Below are 10,672 nucleotides of genomic sequence, written 5' to 3'. Positions count from 1 at the left end.
TTTTATTTTTAAATCCGCTAGTTAGAGAGTAATGTAACATAGGCACAATTGGACTGTATGCTATCATCAATTCACAGCCGCAATGTTGGACCGCCCTCATCAGCGTTGATGTGAAAACATCTATAACGCAGATGTTTTGCTGTATTTGATTTAGGGGCTGATCGATATGGGTTTTAATATCAGATGCTGATGTAATGCCAGTATATACATATCACAATTTATTGTACAAAATTGCTGAAATCAAATTAACACTTAATTTATACAAAAAAATATTCACAACATTTGTACAAAATGAATAAACACTAAGGCCCGGTTTCACAGACAAGGTTTTAAGGAACAATACGGGGTTTCTAGGAGGATGTATTGACAGATATGCAATAATATACAAAACTATTTCTTCAGAGGTGTATAAAGACCTTACGTAATGAACTGTTATTTTAATACCTTAGAATAAGCTGTTTATATCTACATACAGAGCGGCCCTACATGCATTGAATTCGCCGCCATGTTTTGTTCAGCAGCCCTAAACGGACAAACAACTCTACAACGCGCGTTTCCTCTCCGCTGCGGTATCGTGGTGAAACGGATCGCGGGTGATCCGTACAGATCGTACTATACGGTTCTGAACGCATGTGACCCGCGGATTAAATGTAAGTTTATTCATCATTGAGTAAGACAGTAAAACAGGCTCTCTCAACAGTTTTAGCGCTTACGCGCTCTCGCCCTCTCTCTCCAGTATCTGGACGAGTACTATATTAAAGCGGTTCCAGATAAGCAATGACGCTCAAAACTGCTCCATTGTTACTCACATACTTATCCGAATCAAAGCATCCTCGGAGGTGATTTTAAGACGATCTTTCTCTCCAACGACTCTCTGCTGGAAAGTATCTCCATAGATATCTGTGAGTATCTCTGCTAAAAGCCTTAGTGCCGCGGGTCCTAACGTGTCTCTGCTGGAAAGTCTTCATAATATTAACGCAGGTCCTTGCTCCTGCCTGACTTTTATCCTTCTTTTTAAACTTAAAATTCACAGACCTTTTAGTTTATGTAATACATAAGACATCACTCTTTCTACAGTCTTAATGCCCGCATGATCTCTTCCCTGCGTCAACATGAGAATGACATATTTTTGTACTATGGTGGCCACCGTTGAGTTTGGACTGAGCGATTTGTTGCAAATCTATAATACAACACTAGTGGCCACTGTTAATCAAAAACTGCGCCTTTAAGACTAGTCCCAGACTGAAATGAAAGTTTGAGCTGTCTTAACTGAAAATAAATTGCCCTGATATATCTTAAAGGAGCCATGAATTAAAACCACAATTTTAACCCGAGCTTTTGTTGTATAAGAGGGAATTGTATTCAAGCAAACATCCTGTAAGTGTCAGACCTGAAAACGCCCATGTTACTGAAATAACAACTGTTATTGACACCAGGCCCAGCAAATGGCAGGTCTTGGAATGCATCTATCTGATAGGTTGAACACCGCCTCCACAGAAGAATATCAACGACTACTTCTCTAGCCCCGCCCACTGGTTCGCACATGACAATTCTGAAGTAACACAAGTTGAGCGGAACCAGATAGAGCAAGCAAGCAATAAACATGCCGTTAAAGATCGCAAAATATTGTGCAGTCAGTGCCTGATTGTGGAAGAACACAGTCGCTGCATAACCTTCCTTCGGATTCCGACATTAGTAAAGAAGTTGATCTTTAAAGATGTTCCAGCTAACGTGGATATAACATTAAGCGTTTTTATTCGATTCATTTCACAATGGATTCCTTTGGGAACAAGGCACAGGTTGACGCTGGATTTGCGGAGAGACTAAAATGAAAAAGCAGTGTTTTGCCGTCAATATTGGATCCGATAGGAATGGCGCAGCAATCTTATGTGAGTAAAACATTTTTGTACTATGCGTCACTATTGCTTTGTTAGAGATCGCTTGATATGCCCTGAGCACTATTCGCACGGGATTAGTATTACCTGGGGACCTCTAGTCATTTGTAATAATTGCAGAGGTTGTAAAAGCAAAATACGGCATATCAGGGAATATGGGTTTATTCAAACATACTTAGAAAAACAAAGCTTGCATGATAAAGGAAACATTAGCTGCAATTTATCTGTTATTAATATTTGTTTATTTTCTTTTGTGGTAGTTTTTTGTAGTCATTTTCCAGGGCTCAGTCTTTATAAAGTTTGCGCATAGGTGTAATTTGTTGTCAAGCCTCATTAAATACTTCTCAAAGATTAGCTTCAACTTTATTCTCCAAGTATAACTATGCAACATCAATACAAAGTTTTAATACATCTCATCTTTAATACAATAATATATTTGAATGAAAAGCGAAGACGTCAATTGACCAATAGACGTGCAATAGACATAACTTTTGACAACAGGACTGTATGTTGAAAACTTAGGAGGACGATTCTGGAATTGATGGAATACTTAACACTGTTACTTGTACACTCAGTTTCAAATTGGTGAATTCATCAGTCTATTGCTAAATAAAAGAAAACGTGCATAAATTGACAAGATCATCTATAGATTTTGGCGTAATAATGCTTTGAATGGGACAAGTGATGGCTCTTATAGCGGTTCTCTATATTGGTCTGGCGTATATGTCGATTTATAAAGCATTATTTTTTACCTTCGTCTTACTTTAGGTTTGTTATACAATGCATAACTACATATATAAACTTCAAACTACAAATTTTTACGCAATTAGTGTTATGTGAGGGAGCAGGTGAGCAGTGTTTTTAATCACACAGGAAGACGGTGTGTGAAAAGATGGGAGGGAGGAAGTGTGAAAGCCATTGGACTGTGAAACACTAAAGGTCGGTGCGAGCCAGTAGCATTAGCCCTTGCTTTGCTATTACACCTTCTCATCACCACGCTGCTCCTTCCCTGCACTGTTGCCAAGGAGACCATGGCGGGTTCCAGCTGTTGCTGTGGTGATATCCAGTGGGATGTGTATATATCTAGTCAGTAGGGATGTCTATTCAGTTGCTTCACACACAAAAGATGGAATTCGTCAAAACGGACCTGGGGTCATTCTGTACCGGTTTTATGTGCACTCTTTTAAAAGAGATAAATGACTTTTTTTATTGCAGTGAGGTTTGTTTAGATTGGGATTTGAGTCTGGGTTTTATCAGTTTGAAGGTTGTCATGGCACCATAATCACATTTTGGTTTATTAAACAATACTATAGCAACTAAAGTATCACAGTCCCTTTAATGTGATGTCTCCAGAGTGTGCCAGAAAAAATAGTGAAAGCAAGATACTTAATCACAGACACCATTGCTTGGCCAAAACATTTCAGGCATGCAGCCTTTGTGTACATACACACAGAACACCCTACCAACATGCTGACAACCCCCAGAACACCCTACCAACATATTGACAACCCCCAAAACACCCTACCAACATATTGACAACCCCCAAAACACCCTACCAACATCTTGACAACCCCCAGAACACCCTACTAACATCTTGACAACCCCCAGAACACCCTACCAACATCTTGACAACCCCCAGAACACCCTAACAACATCCTGACAACCCCCAGAACACCCTATCAACATCCTGACAACCCCCAGAACACCCTAGCAACATTTTACGACCACCCAGAACAACCTAGCAACATCCTGCGACCACCCAGAACCCCCTAGCAACATCCTGACAACCACTGAGAACACCCTGCGACCACCTAGAACACCCTAGCAATGCCTTGATAACCCCCAGAACACCCTAACAACATCCTGACAACCCCAGAACACCCTATCAACATCTTGACAACCCCCAGAACACCCTATCAACATCTTGACAACCCCCAGAACACCATAACAACATCTTGACAACCCCCAGAACACCCTAACAACATCCTGACAACCCCCAGAACACCCTAGCAACATCCTGACAACCCCCAGAACACCCTAACAACATCCTGACAACCCCCAGAACACCCTATCAACATCCTGACAACCCCCAGAACACCCTAGCAACATTTTACGACCACCCAGAACAACCTAGCAACATCCTGCGACCACCCAGAACCCCCTAGCAACATCCTGACAACCACTGAGAACACCCTGCGACCACCTAGAACACCCTAGCAATGCCTTGATAACCCCCAGAACACCCTAACAACATCCTGACAACCCCAGAACACCCTATCAACATCTTGACAACCCCCAGAACACCCTATCAACATCTTGACAACCCCCAGAACACCATAACAACATCTTGACAACCCCCAGAACACCCTAACAACATCCTGACAACCCCCAGAACACCCTATCAACATCCTGACAACCCCCAGAACACCCTAGCAACATTTTACGACCACCCAGAACAACCTAGCAACATCCTGCGACCACCCAGAACCCCCTAGCAACATCCTGACAACCACTGAGAACACCCTGCGACCACCTAGAACACCCTAGCAATGCCTTGATAACCCCCAGAAGATCCCAGCAACAACCTTCCACCACTCAGAAAACCCTAGCAATGCCCTGACAACCATCCAGACACCCTAGCAACATCCTGCGGCCACCCAGAACACCCTAGCAACATCCTGACAACCCCCAGACACCCTAACAACATCCTGGCAACCTCCAGAACATCCTGTGGCCACCCACAACACCCTAGCAACATCCTGCGACCACCCAGAACCCCCTAGCAACATCCTGACAACCACTGAGAACACCCTGCGACCACCTCGAACACCCTAACAATGCCTTGATAACCCCCAGAAAACCCTAGCAATGCCCTGACAACCACGCAGAACACCCTAGCAACGCCCTGACAAACACTCAGAATACTTTAGCAATAAGGCAGCGAGCTTTGCACAAACACAATTCAAATACACATTCTTCATAAAACCTATGGTTAAATTAAACTAGTTATATGTATATATTTGTATGTTTTGAAAGTTTGTATATATGTACATAAAACAGCATAATATGCATTATCCATGCAGGAAATGCCATGTGTTGGCTAGCCCGGGTGTTTGTGCAATGTTGACCTGCTGTGTGCAGGGGGTTTAATGCCAGGCTGCCCAATCTGACTAATCCTAGATCAGGCTTCAGTAGGGCAGACTCCCCCTCTCTCTTTCTCTCTGCACTCTCTACCTACTGCGTTAAGCGTATTTATATTCTCTTGATACAGTATCACTGAGTTATATAACCCCAGACACTCATGATTACCACCCTCCCTCATCTGCATACACGCTCATTGTCTAACTGCTTTAGATTTTTCTTACTGTACACCGCTGTCCTCTGAGGGTGGACTACCGGGCTCCTGTTTCTTGGTAGCCAAAATACCCGTGCTGTTACACATTTGCTTTGGCATGTAATGGGTAAGGGAGAGGTGGAGGACGAAGCCATCTGATGTGTGTCAGAGTCATCACGTGCTCCGGGCTGGGGAAGGAGTGTAAACTGCTTTGCGCTATAAAAAAGCTACAACTTTTACGCATGATCACATATGTTGAACATGCTGTCACGAAGCAGTTCTGCTCTCAGGTTTTGCACTTCTGCATTTCTTCCACACCTTTTTTAACCTCGGACAGACATACCTGGTCCTGTTTTAGTGGTTTAATCGCCTCAACAGTTTGTTCCCGTTAGCCTGGTTCGATGTTTCACAGTCAGCTGACTAATGCAAAAAGTGGGTCAGCAAGCCATTTGCCTGTGTCACTGCCACATCCCTCTCTTTCCATCGTGACTCCACACACTGTTGCTCTCTTTTTCTCTGTCGTCTCATTTATTTATTTAGGTGTTTTTAGATTCTTTATAGATTCGTTTTTAGATGCATATTTGGACACACTTAGGAGTTTCCTACAGTACTAAGCATGTGTTCTCCAGCCACGGGAATAACATTTAGACGGCAGGAATTTTCTACCCTGAGACTTAAACTGCACAATGAATATCAAAATGTAGTCAAAGCTGAAGGGCTATTGAGGAGTGAATAACAACTTTTTAAGGGGATGTTGATTTCTGTATGCAGAATAGCGAGGTGATGTTTCTATTTATCTTAGACTGTATTTGTTTAAAAGTCACACAAACAGGATTGAAACTAAAATGTATGTTTTAAAATCAGTTTATAATATCAAAATGCAAACATTATTTCATCAAAACAATAAATTAGACTACTAATAAAATTGGATTATATAATTGAGAAATGGGTCACACTTAAAGGGATACTTCACCCAAAAATGAAAATTCTGTCATAATTTACTCACCCTTAGCCAAACCTGTATACATTTCTTTGTTTTCCTGATCACAGGGAGAAATTTGGAAAAAATGTCAGATCTCGCCCTCCATTTACTGCTATAGTAGGGGGGGAAATGATGCGAGTCAATGGGGAGTGAGATTTGACAATCTTCCAGATTCCAGACCTGTGTGTTCAGCAGAACTAAGAATTCATACAGGTTTGGAACAATCTGAGTGCGAGTAAATGATGACATCATTTTTGGGTGTAGTATCACTTTAAAGAGTTTGTTTGAGGAAACAAAAATTGTGTGATTGAGTGATTGTGGGCAGATGAGCATTCATGTAATGATAATGATAATAATGTAATAATTACAGAGACAATACTCCTGCGGGTGTGTTTGAGCGGAGTGTAATTTAGCATTTCTTGCAGACGTTAAAACGAAAAGAAAAGGAGTATGAGCACGAGATGGAGCGTTTGGCGCGGGAGAAGATCGCCACCCAGCAGAGACTTGCTGAGCTGAAGAACGAGTTGGGTCAGTGTATGGACATCATGGAGATCGACAGGATCCTCAGACAGACGGTCCAGCCAGAAGATGACCAGGCCTCTACATCAACGGCATCAGGTACAGGTACAAACACACACACATTCATGCCGAAATCAGCCCATTTTACTTTTTCAGGGTATATAATATATGTATATACAGAAACACAGAGTAAATGTCTTAAACATCCTAACAAGGCCTAGCAACCAGCTTATACACCCTAACAACGCCTATCAACATGCTAGAATCATGTTAAAACATGGTAAAGTCATGATTAATCATGCTGAATCATGTTAAAACATGTCAAGTCATGCTAAAACATGTTAATGTCATGTTTAATCATGCTAAAACATGCAGGTTCATGTTGGCACCATGCTAAATCATGTTTGTATTATTTTAAAAGGGCTAGCATCATGTTAAAACATGCTAGCATCATGTTAGCATTACATTTTTGCCACAGGAAGCATCAGTTACATTTCTAAAGAAGTTTCATCCAGTTTTATTTACTGACTGGTGACTTTTGGCACCAAAGACTGCGAAATTCAACAATTTTCACCTGGCTCTGAGTCATAGAATTAAACAGCCTCATTTTTTGCTACTGTGTCTTATTGACTCAGACTTTATGTATGTAAATTCCCTCTTTGCATGCAATTTGGGTAACACCACCTGTCAGGTCCAATAGTGTTGGACATGCCTCATTCTTCAGTAACACACTAGCCCATGTTATAATTTGTCAGCTTCACAGACTCATATGTGCTGGTATGATATCATATGATAGTATACTTCCTGCTTATGACCTCATCAAGACTGGGCCACTCAAGTGTCTGAACATCAAAAAGGCATTGTTGCAGTTGGACTATATTATTGCTTTGAACTGGGGAAGAACTTTGACTTATAAATTATTTTATTTCAACATCAATGAAAATGTTCTATTTTTCCTAATTTATTCATTTAACCACTAATTTAATTTAATAAAAAAAATAATCTTACATGTTATATCTTTAGTGAGTATGTGACAATAAGAGACCCATGCATTTAAAAATCTATTAACCTGTATCTCAATTTTCACTATTTACAGAGGGTGAAGACAACTTTGACCAAGACATAGCAGAAGACATCCTTTCGTCTCCGCCACCCAAACCCCCTGCGCCGTTGCCACCCGAGCCCCGTGCCGCCATGCCTCTGCCCACCATACTCTCTACGCACATCTCCATCCAACACAAACCCACACCCCTACCCGCCGCTCCATCCACCCAGCCTCAGCCCGCCGTGGTCACCCCTCAGGCGATCGCTCCTGCACCCCCTCCCCACATGCTCACCCCTACTCAGCCGACAGTCATCACTCATGCGTCTGTATCCCACGCCTCTGTCATCCAAGCCGTGAACCATGTCATTCCAGCTGGGCCTAAACACTTGGCGCACATTGTGCCCTCTAACGTCGGCCAGCCTATCGGACACATCACCGTGCACCCAGTAACCCACCTCCCCACTGCCATTTACCCACAATCGGTGGCCGTCTCGCAGCCAGCAGTGGTGGGGCACATCACGCACACGCTGGCACACCACCCTCAAACCCAGGTCAACGGCACACCGGTCGGGGCCCAACAGGGGGCCATGGTGGGGAAGCCCACAGCGGTGGTCGCCCATCATCACACCGGGCTGGCCGGCCAGGCGGTTCTCAATCCAGTGACTATGGTAACTGTACCCCCCTTTCCCGTCAGCACGCTAAAGCTGGCCTGAAAGAAGCAGAAAGACTTTGGGGCCGAATGAATGGAGCTCTCTGTAGCAACTCACCAGAGACGGAAGATGAAACACGCTAGCTGGATGATGAGTGACTAGATCCCAGTTTCACTACTGTTGATTCTACATCGGCGGGGTTTCATCAGGACCGGATGGGCGCGAAAGGGCCTTGCGTGCCATGGCACGCAGCAGTGGAATGGTATACGTGTAATGCACTTGCTTAACTAAATTATAAGACAGCGAGTGTCAGTTTTTAGTCATGTGAGATCAGAGTGCTAAAAACAAATCAATCCTCTTCTCCTTCCCTCTATATTTCATGCTATCCCTTTTCTGTTTGCTCTGATATACAAGCCTGCCATGATCTTGTGTTTTACATCCATTCACCAAAAATCCACAAAAACAAGAAACCTCAATGTTAATCAAAAACTAGAGTGCTTAAACAGGCCCAAAAGTATTGAAAGCATGCAAAGAAAACGTTAACGGGGTACGTTTTTAACGGGGACTTTTAAACTGTCTTGAAAAAAAATCAGGTCACTCGGAACAAGTGTCTTGTGAGGAAATGCAAGTGCCTATAACCCCAAATCAAGCCCAATGGCGCCACCTGCTGCCTACGCGATGAAACGACATGTGTTTATAAGCTAATACGGTCGAATGCGCTGCGCAGACTGATCGGCGTAAAATATCAAAGTATCGCGAGAGAAATTCGAAAGTATACCTATCGCGATACATAGATGTTAAACGCCATTCGGTCTGCGCATCGCCTCGTGAAGTCGAACCCGTCTGACAATATGCGGCTACAGTGAGTCACAAAGTCTTAAAATGTCGATGAAGAACTGCAACGAACTAATCAAAACACAAGTTCTCTTTTTCAATATACATATATGACTACATTTAGGCATATAAACTCTTAAGCGCTCAAAATGTCTAACATAAAACTACCTAATGCGCTTTTAACACTTAAGATAATGACAAATGATGTCGGGCATTATCAGAATCGTACTCAAATGTCAAATGAAGTCTTGGAATAAAGCAGCTCCGTCTCCGCGCACAGCATCAAACGCGCGCGCACGTGTCCGCACTGTGTTCGTTGCATTGCACAGTCATTTCTATTTGTCGTTTTTTTATTTTGATGCGCTGTTGTGTGAATTGTCGTGTTGTAGGTGGCTTTGTGTATAAGCATTTGGCTTTAAGAGGTTAAAAACTGTTGCACTGAGTCCGTTTCCAGGATTAAAGGCCATTTATCACTAGCAGTCAGAGATGCCCTGTTTATACCTTTGCTTGTTAAACGCGCTCGCTTGGTTTAACCTGCACAAACTTTGCTCTCTTACTCTTTTTTTCCTGTCTAAATCCGATGGTTTACTGCTGATGGTTTGGCTAAGTATCTGAATTATTGCTTTATATACTGTCACTTTCAAACTGAACACTGTGATTTCTGCTCCTCATCATCACCCTGCTCCAAAAACCCAAACTTTGCATATTCACCCATTTTCTGTTTGTGTTTTCCCTCTTGTTTTGGGGATGTGAAGATGAAAAGATACTGTGCTTCACAGACTCACTTAAAATACCAACAAAAATAGCGTAACCTTTGTGAAATTAGTGTGTTTTTACCCTCTCTTTTATATATATATATGTGAATGAATGTATGTGTATATGTGAGGTATATGCACGCATTCACATATACGTGTATGTATTTTAGGATTATACTGATGCCTGGTTTTGCATGTAGATCGCGTTTTTTTGGTTGGTTGGTTTAAATGTTAATCCCTCCCCCCTTTCATTTTATTTTCGGGGACCATGTATCATACTGTATGATGTGGGCGGGACCGTTAGACCTCATTCTACATTGATATTACATATAAATATATGAAAAACTGTGCATTTTCCCTATGGAGAAAGTTTAAGTTATATATCGCCTGTACATTTTGGGCTGCATTAGGATCGAGTTGTCCACCATGTTTAACTGAAATAATAGTAATAAAACTTATAAAATATTGCTAGATTACTACAAAAACATAATGACGATTCATAATAAATCTAATGACATTTACAAGTCAGTTGTTCTGGTCTTTTATCATGTGTAACACAATAACACAATGTATTTACAACACCTTTTAAAAATACAATTATTTCACATTTTACCTTAACAATGTGCTGCACATTCACACGTTCTTTTCTGATTATTCT

At 42.0% G+C, this 10,672-nt stretch overlaps 1 protein-coding gene across 2 annotated transcripts in view; it reads left to right on the top strand.

Moving 5' to 3' along the window:
- mntb (MAX network transcriptional repressor b) overlaps window positions 1-10,521 on the top strand; it is an 18,324-nt gene extending 7,803 nt beyond the window's left edge. The window contains exons 5-6 of one of the 2 annotated variants that reach the window (XM_057359654.1): window positions 6,637-6,835; window positions 7,827-10,521. In XM_057359654.1, the coding sequence (XP_057215637.1) occupies window positions 6,637-6,835; window positions 7,827-8,488 (861 nt within the window). In that variant the 3' untranslated portion in view covers window positions 8,489-10,521. The remainder of the gene's footprint in view (window positions 1-6,636; window positions 6,836-7,826) is intronic. The other variant, XM_057359655.1, reaches the window with a different exon arrangement.
- Window positions 10,522-10,672: the final 151 nt, after the last annotated feature.

This window comes from Triplophysa rosa, linkage group LG19, assembly GCF_024868665.1.
Source record: "Triplophysa rosa linkage group LG19, Trosa_1v2, whole genome shotgun sequence".
NCBI classification, from domain to species: Eukaryota; Metazoa; Chordata; class Actinopteri; order Cypriniformes; family Nemacheilidae; genus Triplophysa; species Triplophysa rosa.
Note: the sequence above shows the minus strand (reverse complement) of the source record. Positions and strands in the feature narration are given on the sequence as shown.